Here is a 19,927-nt window from a genome sequence, read left to right as displayed (position 1 = left end):
CCTTTGGCGGAGGTAAATATGCAGGCCTACTTTGCATTTTAACTCAAGTTATATAACAAGTAGAATTGACAGGTCATCGCTTGAGGTGCATCTAATATCTCCTAATTATCTACTACTTAAAAAAGTTAACAACTGAAAACCCGTTCTCGGTCCCTTCAAGGCAAACCCCTCTCTTTGACAAGACATACATTTCACATACTGTATGACGTGGGACCATTAATCACTGACACTTTTACACTCCAGCACATAACCCACTTTACCTTTGTAGTTAAAAAAAGCAGTATTAGTTCAACAGTCGGGCACCAAGGGCAGTCATGGGCAAGCAGTTAGGGCGTCAGACTTGTAGCCCAAAGGTTGTTGGTTCGACTACCGACCCACCAGGTTGGTGAGGGGAGTAATTAACCAGTGCTCTCCCCATCCTCCTCCATGACTGAGGTACTCTGAGCATGGTACTGTCCTGCTGCACTGCTCCCTTGGGGTACCATTGAGGGCTGCTCTCTCGCATGGGTGAGACATTAATACAATAAGGCCTTATTGCCTTATTTTTGGTAAGCACATTGGACTGTTTCTGTGTATAAAATGTATTGATATGCACTGCACATTAAGCTGTGCTGTGCTCATTCAGCACTCAAAATCAAAATGACTATCATCAAAAAATGTAGAATGAACATTGCAAGATGTATTGTGTAAATAAACTTGCCTTGCCTTGCCTTGCCTTAACCTCTAGCAGACTTGGCCACAAATGCACAGGCACACTGCAACAATGTTCCAGGCTACCCAGACTCACAGTCCAAAACGACGAAAAACAGCACCCTTGACTTTATTTAAGATTCAGAAAGAATACAAATATTTACAATACAAAAGTGAGCAAAAACACACGCAAAAAACATGACAGCAAGCAGCAGAGCTGGCTGAAGTTTGAGTTGGCCCCTGTAATCATCACATGAGGAGAATGGAGGCATCGCCCCCTACACCTACACCACCACAAGCTGGCTGGTGGTAGCCAGACATGCTAGTAGCATCCATGTTAGCAAACGTCCCAGAGTAGTGTGTCATTGTGGTAACGCTCAGGTCAAACAGTCCCTCCTGGTCCCCCCCACTTCCATCGGACAGGCTGAGGGTGCGCAGGCCCTCTGCCCGCTGCCGGGCGCCGGGGCTGGGCAGGCTGGAGCAGGGGGAGGACCCGTCGTGGCTGGTCATGGTCGTGATGGCGGCGGCAGCGGATGCTGGGTCTGGTGCCAGGCTATCATCCTTCAGCTCCTCCCACAAATGACCTTCACAGACAAGGGAAATTATAAGAGGCAGGGATGTCACAACCGTGCAAAAAAACTAGGCAATTGCCAAGGGTCCCTAGCTTAAAAGGGCCCCACTGGTAATGATTGTACTTGACAGAATTGACAGAATTTAGAACTTTGTGAGCGTGGCAGCACCTTCAATTAAGCCAAAAATTGCAATGATACTGCGATGACCAAAATCTCTTTTAAGAATTTATCCATAGTTTTAAGAGGGAAAGGTGGCAACAAGTTCCTCTTTGCCTAAGGCTCCCAAACAATTTGAAACAGCCCTGAAAATACAAATTTGGTAAGAACTGGTGAGGTGGAGTGCCTGTATATATTTCATTTGACGCTGTATTCTGCTCTAGCCTGCAGCAGCATTCTGCTCTTGTGCGTGTGCGCGTGTGCGTGTGTGTGTGTGTGTGTGTGTGTGTGTGTGTGTGTGTGTGTGTGTGTGTGTGCGAGCATGTGTGAGTGTGCGAGCATGTGTGTGTGCGTGCCTGTGTGCACATGTGTTACGCATGTGTATGTGTGCGTGTGTGTGTGTGCGCACACATGCGTGTGAGTGTGTGCGGCTGTGCGCGTGCATGTGCGTGTGTGTGTGTGTATGCCTGCACGTCCGAGTGTGTGTGTGTGTGTGTGTGTGTGTGCGCGCGTGCATGCATGTGCGTGTCCATAGTCACCATGCAGCTGCAGGTCTATGAGGCTGGGGTTGAGCATGTCCACGTCAGTGCCCAGGTCCCCCTCCGGCAGCAGCTCCTGCATGCTGCTGGAAACGCCACCGCGGGTCGCCTGCAGGGCGGCGATGTAGCTTGGGGGCGTCTGGGCAGGCAGCGGCGACTCCAGACCACCTACAGCAATAGAGTCGAGTAACTTAAAGGTGCACTGTGTCATATTTTCAGCAGTTTCCCATTCACAAATGTTATTTTTTCAAGAATACATACCACCACCATTAAATTCTAAGTATTCATAATCACTGGGAAAATTGCACTTTTCATACATGAAAAGGTGGATCTTCTCCATGTCTAGAAATAGGCATTTTCAGCATTTTCCACTCAGTCCACAGTCCTACACAGTGCACCTTTAAGTATTGATCCCAAAAGAAATGAAGGTGTCTAGTAGTACATAATACACATTGCAAGACAGATGAAATACAACTTATTACACACAACTGCACACACACAGACATTAGACAGATCAAACATGGTACGTACGTATTGCACACATCTGCAAAAAAATAATATATAAAACATTGGAGGTAGGGTATGTAATTTTAGTCGTTCATGTCAGAATGTATGCTGTCCATTCATTCACAGATTTGATTTGATTTATGAAGTGATACCAAAGTAGAGTATGTTTTGCAGCCAAAGATGTCTAATTCTGGCTATCAAAAATGGCGGACATAATTGTAGTAATCCCGTAGGTTTACTAGAAGTCCCCTAGGGGGCACCGTAGGATTACCATGGACTTTTGTAGTCTGTAACAGGCTTGCCTACGCCAGTTCAATGTAACCACACGATGGCTGTGTAAGTTGCCCTGAAGTTCTCTGAAGATAAAAGAACCAAACAGACCCATGTTGTGCGTGTCAGTTAATGTAGTTAAGATACTACATATTGGCGACGAGGACTCCATGCAAAGTGCAAATTCCGGACAACTTGGTGAGAGATAATCGTCAATTTTGTTCCCTGAAGTTACGAGGGAGGGAAGAGCTAACTAGCAAGCTGGGCTAATAACTAACTATGGCAGCGACTATTGGAACACTGGTGGCTTTCGACCACAACTCGCAAAGTTGGGAGGAATACATAGAAATCATACAGCATTTCTTTGCAGCAAACGGCATTAATGATGCAAACAAACAGAAGTCTGTTCTCATTAGCGCGGTAGGCGCTGAAACATACAGTCTGATGCGAAATTTAGTAAGCCCAGATAAACCGGGAGACCGCTCATTTGATGAGCTGGTGAAGTTGATGAAAGACCATTATAACCCACGACCCAGCGAGATTGTGCAGCGTTTCCGATTCAACTCCCGTGTGAGGCAACCAGATGAGTCTGTGTCCGAGTTTGTTGCTCAACTTAGGAAGCTGGCACAGGACTGTAATAGAGTTCTTCAGCGGAAGCGGAAGCATGTAGTAGATTGTAGTCTTTCATGTTAGCATTTAAGGACGTCCTGGTTCCTATCGGCTTCCGGCCTCCATAGGGAATGAATAGGGGTAAATTTCAAATAAGCTCCGAGTGCAAGCACGCGCTTAACGAACCCCCGCAAACTGTCGAGGGTGTTAAAAATAGGCTGTAGGTATGACATGGTTGATCATTTTGTGTCAAACTTCGACATAAATACGATGTTGCGTCCATATGCTAAACCCGGAAGCTTTTGGCGACTACAGAAGCGGCGCCTGTATCTAACGGCATGTACGTGCGGAAGGTTGTACCCATGGCAACCAAAGGAAAGTATGTAGTTCGGAAGATTTATAGTCTAGGCAGAATTTCAGAAAATGTGCTTATTTAAGGTCCTGAAGGCAAATCATGTTAATTTTTGGTATACAACTGATTTAGGGGTATTCAAGGGTGCTGAATCCAAATCTGCTGTATACCGGGCGCAAAAATGTACGGAAATGCCTCAAACGGGCAAAATCCAATATGGCCGCCAACACCAGGTTAAAATCTCGCAATCCCTTTTCTTTTTGACTAAACAAGGTATGAATATGAAAATAAGACTGTCATCAGATTTAAGGTCAGATTTGAAGAAAATGCTTATATAATTGACTGGCAGCTTTTTTAAAACAGGGAGTCTCATATTGTCAACGATTTTTAGCATTATGATCAAACTTTCAAGATCCACAGAAAATAATGTCTGATGTCTTTGTGAACACCAATACTGCCAAAAACTGCACTGAACTGTCTACTTTCACCTGAAAAAAGAAGTTTGTGTCTACCTATTTCCATTCTTTAGTTACTGGCAGTAGAACATGGGATGACACCACCAAAAAAGCACTGTTTTTTGACCCAAAAATGCTACACATCTGTGTCCATATTTTTGCTTGTGTCTTTTTAGTGTTCATGTTTGGTTTACAGCATTTCCATGAGTTTTGAAAGATGCTTAACTTAAATCTGCTGTATACCAGGCTCAAAAAATCCCATAGTACCTCAAAATGAAGGAATCCAATATGGCCGCCATCACCAGAGATATACAGTACATGTCTGTGATTAAACAAGGTCATCTCTTAAATATATTATGCCAGCTATAGGTTTTCATACATGGGGAATTCATTGCTGTGCTCGGGTTTAAGATTTGGATGAAAAGACATGATTTAGACCTGCATACATGTTTAAGACTGTTAATAAATTGATCATTTATATTGGATTTCAATTTAATCCGGCATTAATTAAATGTATTGGTCTTAGATAACATATCTTGTTTTCGAATAGGCCCCCGGTAGAGTCCATTACAATACGAACACTGTTGCTGAAAAGACAACACTTACTACCCACATACACTACATTCACTCCCTCATCCCCACCCTGTCGCCACTCTTAATGTAAATAACAATCAAGCATAACATTGCAATGTTCGGACGGACCACACATTGAGAGAGTACATACACACACAAGTGTGGCAGAGAAGACATTCTTATTGGAACACCAACGTACACATACGTACGTATACAGGCGCTTTAATATACACTCAGGCAGATTTCAATTCAATAATTGAGTCATTATACCATGATGAAATGTTTCCATCTCAAACCACGTCCCATGCTCCCATCTTTTCAACCATAAAAGTAAGTGCACACACGAGTCTGCCTAAATAATTCTTTTTATACAACTTTACAATGGAAATCACTGTTTGCCAATTTTATTGATGTGCTCATTCAATCTATGAATAAAGGAGGATTGAGTGGTGAGCTGATGTGTATAATAGAATAGAATAGAATAGAATAGAATAGAATAGATTGGAATAGAATAGAATAGAATAGAATAGAATAGAATAGAATAGAATAGAATAGAATAGAATAGAATGGTGTTTGTCACTATGCACATGTTCAATGAGATTGAAAGCAACACACTTCAGAGCACACATTTAATTCACAAAACAGTTTTGGTGAGCAGAATATACAATTAGTAGTGCCAAAAAAACCATGAACAGAGCAGGGAGTGCATACGGGGTGTGTGTGTGTGTGTGTGTGTGTGTGTGTGTGTGTGTGTGTGTGTGTGTGTGTGTGTGTGTGTGTGTGTGTGTGTGTGTGTGTGTGTGTGTGTGTGTGTGTGTGTGTGTGTGTGTGTGTGTGTGTGTGAATATATACACAGAGGACATACTCATGTATTGGTACTCATGTCATACTCATTGGTATCCAAGAGTTATTGCATCGATTGTCTTGCTCAATGTAGATATTACAGTAGCGGTGGCCCACTCTGCAAACACAACTATTTTACATTGTGCTGTATCAATTAGTCTATTGCAGAACACCAGATGGATGGAAAGAGATCATTGGATTGAGGGATACCATTGAATGGTCATTCTGTGCATGTGCGTGTGAAATGTGGTTATGGCCCTTTGTTGAGTTGTTTGGTCCTTGCTTTGACACACCTATACCAAGAGAACAGCAAGGCAAAGAGCTGAGGACCCGGTTGGAGGCTGTCCTAGATAATGTTTTAGCTCTGTTGATGCAGCAGGAGGATTAGAGAGGGGCTAACTTTTTTCCTCTTGTAGGTGTGCCTCCTGAAGGCCGCAATTATCTCTTTGGTTTTCTTTGCATTCAAAGATACAGAAATTATTCTCTGTATACCAGACTACCACCTTTTGCTGGCCACAGCAACTTCCATCTGGAGCTACGCCATAGGCATAGAGGTCCAAAAGAGTGGAGTTATTTAAAGAAATCCTTGTGACACATTTTGTGTCACATTTGTCTGAGCTGCGCTTTAACTATTCACAGATTCGAAAAGTGACTCATTGGAGCAGTCATTGTTGCTGAAAGAACTACTTTTTTCACTTATTTAACTTCTCACCACCATACATTTTGACTGTGTCACATCTCTGAAAAATCAGTGATCTTGATTGGTTCTACGGTATTGTGGTTTGCGATCAGGGCGAATCCGAAGGATGAAAAAGTGAAGAAAGTGAAAGCCCATTGGGAAACTCCAACTCCCATTGTCATTGTGACACAGCACTCCACAGCACACAAGTGAACACTGCACACTGCACACAACGAAATTGAATTTATGCCTCACCCGTGCAAGGGGGCAGCCCTCAGTGGCGCCCCATGGGGAGCAGTGCGGTGGGACGGTACCATGCTCAGGGTACCTCAGTCATGGAGGAGGATGGGAGAGAGCACTGGTTGATTACTCCCCCCACCAACCTGGCAGGTCGGGAGTTGAACCGGCAACCTCTGGGATGCAAGTCTGACGCCCTAACCGCTCACCCATGACTGCCCAGGATTATAGGTTATCTACTGTACGTGATGGAGTTGTAATCCCATGTGAGGGATCCAAGTGATAGGTGAAGCTTAGATGATGGAGCACACTGGACTAGAGAAGCACAGTTGTGTGAGGGACACCATGGGGGTGAAGTGCAAGTAAGGGGAAGGCAGCGTGATATTGACCATCACTAGGGTTGTGGGTGTGCTCTGACTGTCCCACTTATGATCCAAGCCCTTTGGAGTAGAAGTCAGAGCCCTAGGTTAACTTATTCTCAATTACCTCTCCTCCTCTCCAGAGTTGTTCGCTTAAATGCGACAGCTATGTATGCCCAAGACAAATTTATCTTATTTGCAGCAACTGAATGACTCCATGTACTCCATGCCTCTTCTTGCAGATCCAGAGGGGGATGAGGCACTCCTTGGGGCGAGCACAAGTTGTGATGTCTTTTCATGCTTCGTGAATGGCAGATACAGGAGTAGTGGGACTAATGCCCCATTCAATTTCATCCATCCCGTTTCAGTGACTGACAGGAGGACAGGGTGGAGTAGTATGTGATCCTGCCTCAGTACATTGGCTTGATAATGAGGGGGCACAATATGCCATTGTGTGGCTTCTGATGTTTATGATGTTTATGACTAGGACTCATCACTGCAAAACAACTCCATTGCTTTCGCTACATCTGCAGCAAAAGTACAATGTAGTGCCTGGTGTTATGTAGTGTCTAAACATGTAGTGGCCAAATCACTGAGTAGGAGGAGCTTGATAATGATTGGAGATAGCCTAACTATCAAGAAAGTAAATATTTCACAATGAAATCAACCTGTCTTTTGTTCCACCTTTCACCTTTCTACCGTTCAAGGATTTAATCTAAACAAGGCAATAAAATCAGCAGACAATAACTTCCCAAAACTAGATATTCATATTAGATGAAGGTACATTCAGGCATACAGACTTATCTGTGTATAGTTTTGTCATAATGGAAGAGGTGGGCTGAGGTGAACACATTTCATTGTGCATAAGCAATTGAAATAAGACAAAACATTTCAATAGAAATTAGCCTGTCAGTTAATTGTCATGAAAAACAATGGTTGTAAACATGAATTCAGACTACACTGAACTGCCTGACTACACTGACTACCTTTGATTATAATTTTAAATTTGATTACATACATTATTTCCCCATGTATGAAAAGAAAACATATAGCTACAGAATGTTTTTAAGAGTTCACCTTGTTTAATCAAAGATATGTATATATATACAACAGATTTGGATTCAGCACCCTTGAATACCCCTAAATCAGTTGTATACCAAAAATTAACACAATTTGCCTTCAGGGTTCATCTTTTGGGAAAATTGACCCTGACTATTAATGATCAGAAAGGGGTTAGCAATATTGAATTATAATCGTCATGATTTAACATGTGAATACACCAACATGATGATACGATCCGTTCCACTAATGAGAAAGGGATGCGGGGACACGCTAATGTTCGTTGTTGCCGTGCAACTTATATTTTTGCCAAACCTGAATCTCTATGGCGTTTTGCAATGTAAAAAATCGCCATGGAACCGGTAGTCCAAACGCCGCATACAAGTTGACGTCAACGCTGAAGAGCTCTATTATGGGGTGTCATTGTCACAAATGCTGCGGGACCGACTAGTGTGTGGGATAAACGATGAACACATACAAAGACGTTTACTTTCCGAAACTGGCCTCACGTTTGAAAGTGCATTAAAATCCGCCCTAGCCCAGGAATCTGCACACAAACACACGCAAGATCTACAAGGAAAGACAGCGTGCAATAGCATACGAGAAGGGGGCAATCCCAACGTTGCATTCAGGCCAGGGGAAAAGAAAACAGGAGGGGAAGGAAAAACGTGTTACAGATGCAATGGCAGTCACGATCCCTCAACCTGCCGTTTCAGGCAAGAAAAATGCCATTCATGTGGAAAAATAGGCCACATTGGGCGGGCATGTCGCAATGCAAGAAAGCAAAGTGATCAGAAAGCAAATAAAAAGGAAAGGGGCCGCAGCAGCAGTAATAGGGCACCCAGTGGGAGTAGTCACTCACACCATGTCAGTGTCGATTCAGATGAAGATGAAACAGCAGATGCAGAGCAAGCTTTTTCAATGTACAGTATAAAGGACAGACATTCAAAAGTAAAACCAATTACAGTGGACATGGAGGTTCATGGAGAAAATGTGAAATTTGAAGTTGACACTGGATGTAGCATTACACTAATGAACGAGTCAGAATTCAATGCAAAGTGGAAAAATGGGAAAAAGCCCAAGATGGGGGAAACCAGTCTGAAATTAAAAACATATACAGGGGAAGACATAAAGGTGCTGGGAGTAGCCGATGTCAAGGTGAATTATCAAAACCAACGGAACAACTTGCCTCTCTACATAGTGAGTGGCACTGGACCCAGTCTGCTGGGCCGAAGCTGGCTAGAACAGTTGAAGTTGAACTGGGCAGAAATTCACAACATGAAAGTAGCTGGGGGAGAAAGGCTGACCGTGGAGCAGGTGCTGGCACATCACGAAGATGTATTCAAAGATGAGTTGGGGACGTTAAAGGGTGTCAAAGCAACCATTAACATTGTGCCAGGTGCTGTACCAAGATACTTCAGGCCCAGGCAGATCCCTTTCGCCATGCGCCCCAAAGTGGAGGCCGAAATAAGCCGCCTCTTAAAGGACGAGATAATCACACCTGTCAAACACTCAGACTGGGCGTGTCCTGTTGTACCCATATTAAAGCAAGATGGGTCAATTAGGCTGTGCGGTGATTACAAACTCACCGTAAATCGAGTGTCCCTTCTAGAACAGTACCCAATCCCGAAAATTGAAGACCTGTTCACAGCCTTGGCGGGAGGCCAGCAGTTTTCAAAATTAGATATGAGCCATGCGTACGCCCAGATTCTGATGGATGAGGATTCTAAGAAATACCTCACAGTGAACACGCACAAGGGTCTTTTCGCATACAACCGCCTCCCTTTCGGCGTTTCCTCCGCTCCGGCCATTTTCCAAAGAACGATGGAGGGCTTACTGCAGGGCATACCAATGGTGGCTGTGTATTTGGATGACATTCTTGTCACGGGTCTAAATGCTCAAGACCATCTCAAGAACTTGAATGAAGTGTTGGGACGCTTGGAGGAGGCAGGGTTGCGTCTGAAGAGGTCAAAATGTGAGCTCCTGAAAGACGAAGTGTGTTACTTAGGACACAAGGTAAATGCACAGGGTTTGCACCCAATGAAGTCCAAAGTCAAAGCAATCAGTGAGGCCCCGGCACCATCCAATGTCTCAGAGCTCAAAGCTTACCTAGGCCTGCTAAATTATTACAATCGATTTCTCCCAAATCTGTCCACACTGCTTGCCCCGATGCACCAGCTGCTTAGGAAAGATGAAAAATGGGTGTGGAAAACTGAGCAAGACGAAGCGTTCCGTAAGTCCAAGGAACTCCTTCAGTCAGCTGATGTGCTAGTTCATTACTCTGCAGACAAGGAGCTAATTTTGGCATGTGATGCATCTCCTTACGGGGTGGGTGCTGTCTTATCACACAGGATGCCTGATGGGGCAGAGAGGCCGCTTGGGTTTATGTCAAGAACCCTCAGCTCCGCAGAGAAACGGTACTCTCAGTTAGACAAAGAGGGATTGGCTGTTATTTTCGGCATTCAAAGATTCCATAAGTACCTATATGGGCGGAAGTTTACGATCACAACCGATCATAAGCCTTTGATTACACTCTTCCATGAAATGAAACCTGTACCCCACATGCTTTCACCCAGAATCCAGAGATGGTCGGTTCTTCTCAGAGCCTACGAATACAAGATCATCTACAAGCCTGGGAAATTCCACAGCAATGCCGATGGGCTCAGCAGACTCCCGGTTCCATCCAAGCAGCAAGAGGAGGAGACACCTGAGCGGGTGCTGATGTTGGATCAGGTGGATGATATACCCATCAATGTGGCCCAGGTCAGAAAGTGGACGTCCAAAGATGTCATACTGTCCCGAGTCTATAGTTACATTTTGAGTGGGTGGCCACTGGTACAAGATTCAGAGCTCATGCCATACTACAGCAGGCGAATGGAGCTTAATGCGCAAGATGGGTGTATCCTCTGGGGAGCGCGAACTGTGATTCCTCCACCAGGACGGACAGCACTCTTGAAAGCGCTCCACCAGTCGCATCCAGGCATGTGTCGCATGAAGGCGCTGGCCAGGTCTTACATGTGGTGGCCGCAGATGGACCAGGAAATAGAGAAAAAAGTGAGTAAGTGCCAAAAATGCCAAGAGAATAGAAAAGCACCACCAAATGCACCACTGCACCCATGGGAGTGGCCGGAGAGGCCATGGTTGCGCATCCATGTCGACTACGCAGGGCCATTCTTGGGGAAAATGTTCCTGATAATCGTAGACGCTCACTCCAAGTGGCTGGAGGTTTACCCCACAAATGGCAGTACAACCCAAACAACCATCGAGAAGTTACGCCAGTGCTTTGCAGCTCAAGGCCTTCCACAGATACTGGTCTCCGACAATGGCAGCTGCTTTACAAGCTCAGAATTCTGCCATTTCATGGCTCAAAATGGCATTCAACATATAACATCGGCCCCATTCCATCCCTCCTCAAACGGGCTGGCCGAACGGGCAGTGCAGACTTTCAAGGAGGGAATGAAGAAAATGGAAGGGGGCAGCATTGAGGCACGGGTTTCCAAATTCTTATTTAGCTATCGCATTACACCACAGACCACTACTGGGCTATCACCAGCCGAAATGCTGATGAACAGGAGGCTGAGGTCTGCCTTTGACCTGTTAAAACCAGACATTAAGTCCAAGATCGAGCACAAACAAATGAAACAAAAGGAGAACCATGACAAAACTGCTCGGCTGAGAAGATTTGGGCCTGGGGATGCTGTGTACGCCAGGAATTATGGCCTGGGACCAAAATGGATACCTGCTACTGTAGAGTCACCAACGGGCCCTGTGTCCTACACTGTCATCCTGGGTAATGGCCAACGCATGAGAAGACATGTTGACCAGGTGAGGGCTCGTCATCCTGAGTCGTCGCTGACCGTGGAAAGGACACCAGAACTTCCAGAGGCTCGCTCACCAGACGGCGAGCCTGAAACATCTTCATGCCAGCCAGAGACAGCGCCGCCACCTCCTGACCAGATGAATCTGCAGGGTTCCACGCCCGAACGACCAGACTCGCCTGCAGCCCCTTCAGCTGAGCTGCGCCGATCCACCAGGGATCGGGTGTCACCTCGATACTTGAAAGACTATGTTAGCTAGCAGTGAGATCATGTTGAAGAAAAGGCAAGAATGCGCCTTATGATCTCACGGAAGACAGGCAGTCTACCCTGTACTTCCTAGATAAAAAAAAAAAAAAAAATGATGTTTATATACTGTCAAGATAGTGTTTTCATGAACTAGTTTAATTCATGATCTTGTTACATCTAAATCTTGGTCTCGTTAAAATCTATGATTTGTTACAGTAAGGTGGGTATGTTACGTATTTTTGCATTTTACTCTGACATGTATTTCTATCTTAACAGTGGGGGAGTGTAGTAATCCCGTAGGTTTACTAGAAGTCCCCTAGGGGGCACCGTAGGATTACCATGGACTTTTGTAGTCTGTAACAGGCTTGCCTACGCCAGTTCAATGTAACCACACGATGGCTGTGTAAGTTGCCCTGAAGTTCTCTGAAGATAAAAGAACCAAACAGACCCATGTTGTGCGTGTCAGTTAATGTAGTTAAGATACTACATAAATAGTAGGTATGTCACATTTGTGAGAAGTATCAATTTCCAAGTCATAATGAATACTTGTTAAAAATGTTGCAAGTGGTGAAAATAATGGACACTTGTGAATGAGTGACATATATTCTGAAAATTAACTATTTAGAAAATGTCTACTCTACCTTTAACATTAAATTAACTGAAAAAAAGTAGTACGCACCTGTGTTGGAGGGCAAGATGGTGCAAGGCTGCTGTGTGACAGGAACGTGGAAGGGGAAAGGGGAGGAGGTGGTGTTGGTGGGGCTGGGCAGATACGGAGACCTGTGGTTGGTGACGGATGGAGAGTAGTTGTTGTTGTTGTTGTTGTGGTACAACAGAGAGGGAGGCTGGGAGGGCTTGTGGTGTTCCCTGTGCTGGGGCGGGGCGTAGGGAGAGGCTGTGTCGTAGCCTTGGGGCCTCACGGCGGGGTAGGAGGAGGAGGAGGGCTGCCGGTGGTGGTTTAGGCGGCCGGACATGGATTTCATCTTGTCACATTTGTCCTCCATGATGTGATCCAGCTCATCTGAGGGGACGTCAGAACAAGTTGAAGATTATGGCAGAGATTCTGTAAGTATATAGAGATATGCTAATGTAATAGGTTGCTATGGGCACCTAACATGACCAGGTTCCGGTCTGCCTAAAGGGGCGTGTCATAATGCTCCTAGCAATGAATTGAACAGTCCTTAGGTCTGCCTAAAGGGGGATTTCACCCCCTCCCCCTTGCAATAATAGAACCTGAAAACAAAGGGCCAATGGAACCTCTCTCTCTCTCTACTCTCTCTGATTATGGGCCTTGGCCATGCTGCCATGCATATGTGTGCACAGATAGGGATGAGGTGGTGCTACCTGCAGTGTTGCCAGATTGGGCTGTTTCCCGCCCAATTGGGCTGCTTAGGATGGCCGTGTGCGGGTAAAAATGGCATTTATCAGAAAAACCCGCCCAATTTTTGCCATAGAAATCAATACAATTGGGCGGGATTTTATGCTTCTAGGTGGGTTTTGAGCATTTTTTTCACAATGTGCTGTGGTCCATGTTGACATTATCATCTACAAATGCTTGACAATCAAAAGCGGTTTACAATAATACCCTGATATATAGCCTATAGTGAGGCAGCTGGAAGTTCCACATGCACCCCCACCCGCCCTCGAGCACCTGGCCCCATATTTGTCTGTGCACGCCACCGCTGCCATGTCTGCTTGTCATGTTCTGTTTTTGATGTCCTTGTTTTGTTTTGTTACTGTCCTCTGTCACTGTTATATTATTATTGTGTTGTTTGTACAAGCTTTTATTGTGTCTGATGAAAAGTTGTGTATAGTGCTAAAAACTCTTTCATGCAGAATCTATTACACACGTGTTGTTACCAAAATGGTGAATACCGTGTCGTAGCTCTTTGAGTGCCATGGACTTGAGAACGCGCCTTTTCAGAATGTATGGCACAGTGCCAAAGACTTTATCAAGTCAATTGCGTATTTTTTATGGGGGGTGGGGCCTAACTCGTTTATCTGGTATGTTTGTTGTTCACATGGACAAAGAACTCAATTTTTATGGCTCTTGAAAAAACACTCAAATGTTGAAAAAAGCCTGTCACTGGAAGGTTCTGAATTTGAAAATGGCTGGCACTCAATGGGTTAATCTGTTACTTAAGACTAATGTTATAGCACTGATTTGATGTGTTTAAAGGTGCACCGTGTAAGATTGTGGCCAGAGTAGGTATGGCAACTAGGTTGCTCATTGAAACTGCTGCCTATTTCCAAATTTGATCTTTTCATTAATATTTACAAAATAATAAACCAACATGTACTACTATAACCAAAGTGCAGTTAGTTTTTCCCAGTCATAACATAATGAATACTTTTATTCTTTTAATTGAATGGTGCTGGAATTTGTTAAAAAATGGAACATTTTTGAATTGGCAGCATGAATTCTGGAAATGAACAACTAAAAATATTACACAGTGCACCTGTGAGCTTTTTCAGTGCAAAGTGAGTGTGTCCACCAGCATCCCATCTGCATGAAAGGGCTGAGTAAACTTTGTTGTCTTTATTTTTAGAACTTTGTGTCATTTTTTAAAGTCTGTTTAAAGTCAGTTTAAAGTCTGTATAAAAATGTCTTTTCTCCCAGTGTGGGATGAAAGAGAGAACAGGTGTTTATTCCCAGGTCTTTAAACATCTGAACCTGTTTTCCTAGTCGCCCCTGGACACTCTGGCATGGACGTCATAAGACATTTGTCATTCGTCACAGCTGCCAACTATTTCTGAAAGTCAGTTGATCATAATTTAACCTGTCATTCACAGTCTAATAAATGACATTAGGTTCATCATCCATGACAAAATAGGGCAGAGCAGACACTACTTTGTTGTTTCAAATGCAGAGAAAACTTAAAACTTGTCACCTTCCAATTTTTGGTTCCAAAGGATGCACGAGGTGAATAAGATTCTGTACCATTTTGGTATCAAAAACTCAGAGCCAGATACCCGTTGGCAAAGTCTGATCAGAGCCAGATACCCGTTGGCAAAGTCTGTGTTGGCATTTATTGTGCAGTACATAAAAAATGAAATCACAAGTTGTGCTGCTGTCCCATAACAGAGTGTTTTACTGTCAGTAGTCAGACATAGAGTTCTTCAGCGGAAGCGGAAGCATGTAGTAGATTGTAGTCTTTCATGTTAGCATTTAAGGATGTCATGGTTCCTATCGGCTTCCGGCCTCCATTGGGAATGAATAGGGGTAAATTTCAAATAAGCTCCGAGTGCAAGCACGCGCTTAGCGAACCCCCGCAAACTGTCGAGGGTGTTAAAAATAGGCTGTAGGTATGACATGGTTGATCATTTTGTGTCAAACTTCGACATAAATACGATGTTGCGTCCATATGCTAAACCCGGAAGCTTTTGGCGACTACAGAAGCGGCGCCTGTATCTAACGGCATGTACGTGCGGAGGGTTGTAACCATGGCAACCAAAGGAAAGTATGTAGTTCGGAAGTTTTAATGATCAGAAAGGGGTTAGCAATATTGAATTATAATCGTCATGATTTAACATGTGAATACACCAACATGATGATACGATCCGTTCCACTAATGAGAAAGGGATGCGGGGACACACTAATGTTCGTTGTTGCCGTGCAACTTATATTTTTGCCAAACCTGAATCTCTATGGCGTTTTGCAATGTAAAAAATCGCCATGGAACCGGTAGTCCAAACGCCGCATACAAGTTGACGTCAACGCTGAAGAGCTCTATTGCTTTCCAAGATTAGACACACACGCACGCACACATGCACGCACACATGCACGCACGCATGGATGCACACGCACATGCACACGCACGCACACACACACACACACACACACACACACACACACACACACACACACACACACACACACACACACACACGCAAGCAAAAATGAAACAGACACATTCACGCACACATTCAAATAAACACATTCAAATGTGCAAAGACGTGTTCAAGCACACATGCTCACACTGTTGTAATTCACCTGAAGCAAACCCTGTTTTTATTATTCTCGTCACTGGTGTCTTATTTCTGTCCACTACATACAGGTAATTACAAGATAATACACACAGTCAACCAGAATGAGAAATGCAAACGCTGTGCTCTCCTTATGCTAAAATGTAACCCACCTGGTCGCAAGTAGCATTTATCCCATCAACATCATGTGGATATGAGAGACAGGCAGGGCTCATGGCCCGTGTACATCAAGGGCGAACTAGGCGACCTGGGCGGCAGAAGTCATTATTTTTCTATGGAGGGAAGGCGAATAAATGCTACCAGAGCCAATTTGCCAGGAGCGAAGCTTCTTGAGCGATCAGAGCGAATTTTGACGATTAAACTCAAGCTAATCTTAAGCGAATTTGCTATGACGCGGTTCGGCGAAAACCAATTGGAACGTTCATATCGGCGAATGTCCCAGGCTGTCAAGACAGAGCCGTTATGTGATTAGCTGAATCAAACATGTCAAACATGTCAATGTCGTGTCTAGAGCGAATAAAAACGAATTAATGGCGAAACTTCTTCAACCACCCCAGCTACCTGGGTCGCGTAGGTAGCGCCTGGTATACACAGGCCATAAATCAGGGATGAGCAACTGGAGGCCCTGGGGCCACATGCGGCCCGCCTCCTCACTCATTGCAGTCCGTAGACAAAATATAATAATAATAAAGATTTATTTTTTTAAACCACTACTGAATCAGTCTGCTGCCATTATACAGCTGGCTGATAGAGAACACTCTTACTCCTTCCAAATAATTTTGACAGTCAGTGAGCAACAAACTGAACCCTCGAACTCTCCCGAGTTACAGTCAAATCCGTGGTCATGTGGCCCTCCGATGGTGGCTATGAAAAAAGGTTGCCCTCCTTATCATAAACGTTGCTCATCCCTGTTCTAAATTAACACCCGCATGTCAGATAAAAAAATATTTTGGTAGAAAAGACAACTTACTAGCCACTTTGACTCATTAGTGAGCGTGTTTTGCTAATAAGATCAACATCTACTGTATCAGCCATTTTGCCTGGTGACTAAAAAAAAGTTAATGAAGAGCCCTGTTGACACATTTAAAGTTCACACTATGTTACCAACCACCAACGACTAAACCAAACAGCTTTTACAGAAACAAGTGCAATCAGACATGGAAACCTGCCCCCCTGGCCCCTGGACAACACTGCTGGCAACTGTGTGTGTGTTCGCTCAACAGTGTGTCTATAAATCTGTGTGTGTTTGCACCCCCCACCCCCCTTGCAGATCACACACACACACACACACACACCCACACCCACACACACACACACACACACACACACACACACACACACACACACACACACACACACACACACACACACACACACACACACACCCCGCAGGCAATCCGCCAGACAGACAGACAGGGTTATTGCATTCCCTATAGCCGAGCCTCCTCCGGGAGGGGTCAGGAACTGAAAAGAGTTGTGACTTGATTTTACTAACAAACAAAAAAAAGAAACCCACCTGGCCGTGCCATGCTCTTGCGGATGGTGAGGGGGTCCTTGCGCCGCCATTTCTGCAGCTCCTCCTGCATCTTCTCCACCTTGGCCGGGTTCAGAGCCCACAGGCAGCCCTTGCGGGACGCGTTGCCACTCTTGTTGTCCACCTTCTCAAAGCACTTGTTGAGCGACAGGTTGTGGCGGACCGAGTTCTTCCAGCCATCTGGAGCTGTCTGAGGTTGCATAACATTATATTAAAAATTACAAATAAAAGGTGTAATGTATGTGTACTGTCTATGCCTAATTGCATATGCCCACACCTAAAGTCTATGTCTATGTCTGCATGGGAAATTATTTGTATGACCAGTGCATGTAAAGAAATTGACAATAAAACCGACTTGACTTGACTTGAAAACGTAGGTTTTTCTTACACTTCAGACCAGGGCTCTAAATTAACACCAGCCAACCGGCCAATGCTGGTGAAAACAACTGAATAGCCACTTTGATCCATTACTTAATGCTTAATGTGTACTTAGCTAGTAAGGTTAATACCTGCAAACCATTTTGGCTGTTGATGAAAAAAGCCCTCAGACATATTACATTTTTTATCACAGTATCATTGAGTAGCATAGTTGCGGACCTCAGTCCTTCTTCAAGTGCTCATGCCATTAAAGAATCAGTGTTGCGGACATTTGTCATTCACGTTAGTTATTTTATTTTGTCCAGCACCTGTGCCACTGTGATGTGCACGCATTCTCTGCGTTTTAGCATATAGTTGCAAAACCTACTCTGGCCAGCATCCTACGCAAGGCAGCTTTAAGGTAGTTGATTGGGTGCCCGCCAGTTTGCTTACAAATTTGCCATTGCGGGGGAGCTGGTGCACAGCATTATAGGTGCTAACATTTAAAAATATTTTTTTCTATTCTAAATATCTTTAGATCTCCAATTAAAAGATCCTGGTGGTATAAGTTGTGTGTATATTTTCCATTTATTTCTGGCGATAATAATACACATTTTGTAAATATGGGCATGGCTGTGTACTTACAGTACTACATTACTACATTAGCCTACAACTGTGATTGTAAATGTGGCATAGCCAAAAAATTCCATGGCGTTCCAAAAGTTAGTGGCATGACATCTTCAGTTTGGCACGGTATGGCCCTTGGTGAACTGCCATCCACTCCTGGCAGCCCTCCCTTCCCCTCTGAAGTGGATTTGATGTCTAGGCCTCTTGCCTGGGCATGAGAAGGAACCCCACAGTAGGGCCTACACGGCACCACCCTCGGGCTATATGGCTGCAAGACTGTTTTCATTGCCCTTTTAGTTGAACTCTTCCCTTCATGCATTAAGAGCTTATAGCTTTGTGGACAGGCACCAATATCAGATGTGAAATGCTTCCACAAAACCACCACAAAAACTTCTTTATTTCTCACTGAATAGTTTATGAATAATATAATAACAATAACAATGAATGATAATAATACTAATAACAATATTGTCATAAAAAGATGATACATATTTTTATTCTTAGGTCGATCACAATATAAAGTGTTACTACATGTCAGAACATGATCTTCTCCTTGTTGTGTTCATTATGATGCTGTTGCCTACTTGTCTATAAATAAATTGGGATCTACGTAATAATGACAGTCAATTGCAAGAAATTTCTACAACTTGCAAGGCAGACCTATACGGCTCTGCTATGGGTGAAACACATGTGTGTGCACTGCGCGCCTGCTGGTCCGTGTGGCAGCGCAAAACACTACCGTTTCTTTCAGGCACTACCGTTTCATGTAACAGCCTACTGTATGTCACATGTTTTTTCCCGAACTGAAGAAATCATCGGAACAGTAGTTTTATGGTTGGCGCTGTTGATGGTTTGAAACGCGTCACCAGGGGAGCCGGTTACTATCATGAACTTAACTCGGGCTACGTGCCAGTTTTCGTGTGTGCCCAATTTTCTGCTTAAATATTCAACCATCATTCTCCAGTGCTGATATTACAGGAACAAACATGACTTCCTAAACACAGTACAGTAACCCTTTTAAAGAAAGAATGAGGGTGGGGATGATTTAGTTTGGTGCTGAAAAAATAGCCTGGGGCCATGTGGAACACAGAGAGAGATATTGCAAAGACAACACAAAAGGCTTTGGCTAGGAGATGTAGGAAATGTGATACAGCGCATCGCAGTGTCTTCTTTTTTCATGCCCAAGTGGAAACTTACCAACAAATTCAAGCGCAGGTAGGCTGCTTGCTCTATCAACCATCAAACCCAATGCCAAAGGACTCAGATTGCCAACGTGTGTGTGTGTGTGTGTGTGTGTGTGTGTGTGTGTGTGTGTGTGTGTGTGTGTGTGTGTGTGTGTGTGTGTGTGTGTGTGTGTGTGTGCCTGGCATTTGTGTTTGTTTTGTTTGTAGGCTATTGGATTGTGTGTGTGCTGAGATTTGCACATTACCTTGAAGTAGGGGAAGTGTTCGGTCATGA

At 44.2% G+C, this 19,927-nt stretch overlaps 2 protein-coding genes across 2 annotated transcripts in view; one reads left to right on the top strand and one right to left on the bottom strand.

The window, feature by feature from the left end:
- Window positions 1–874: 874 nt before the first annotated feature.
- The window catches only part of foxn1 (forkhead box N1), a 28,735-nt gene continuing 9,682 nt past the window's right edge, over window positions 875–19,927 (bottom strand). The window contains exons 6-10 of the mRNA XM_063204599.1: window positions 19,899–19,927; window positions 17,468–17,675; window positions 12,644–12,985; window positions 1,958–2,125; window positions 875–1,274 (exon numbers count right to left, since the gene is read on the bottom strand). The exon at window positions 19,899–19,927 is cut by the window's right edge and continues 68 nt beyond it. Of these exons, the coding sequence (XP_063060669.1) occupies window positions 940–1,274; window positions 1,958–2,125; window positions 12,644–12,985; window positions 17,468–17,675; window positions 19,899–19,927 (1,082 nt within the window). The 3' untranslated portion in view covers window positions 875–939. The remainder of the gene's footprint in view (window positions 1,275–1,957; window positions 2,126–12,643; window positions 12,986–17,467; window positions 17,676–19,898) is intronic.
- On the top strand, window positions 8,766–11,977 carry LOC134453665 (uncharacterized protein K02A2.6-like). The gene has a single exon (XM_063204457.1). The coding sequence runs from the start codon at window positions 8,822–8,824 to the stop codon at window positions 11,975–11,977; it is 3,156 nt and encodes a 1,051-aa protein (XP_063060527.1). The 5' UTR covers window positions 8,766–8,821.

This window comes from Engraulis encrasicolus, chromosome 8 (assembly GCF_034702125.1).
Source record: "Engraulis encrasicolus isolate BLACKSEA-1 chromosome 8, IST_EnEncr_1.0, whole genome shotgun sequence".
NCBI classification, from domain to species: Eukaryota; Metazoa; Chordata; class Actinopteri; order Clupeiformes; family Engraulidae; genus Engraulis; species Engraulis encrasicolus.
This window is presented reverse-complemented; position numbering and strand designations above follow the sequence as displayed.

Bases quoted from the DNA above. Each gene is read 5' to 3' on its own strand.
- LOC134453665 (XM_063204457.1), top strand. From the start codon at position 8,822: ATGTACAGTATAAAGGACAGACATTCAAAAGTAAAACCAATTACAGTG.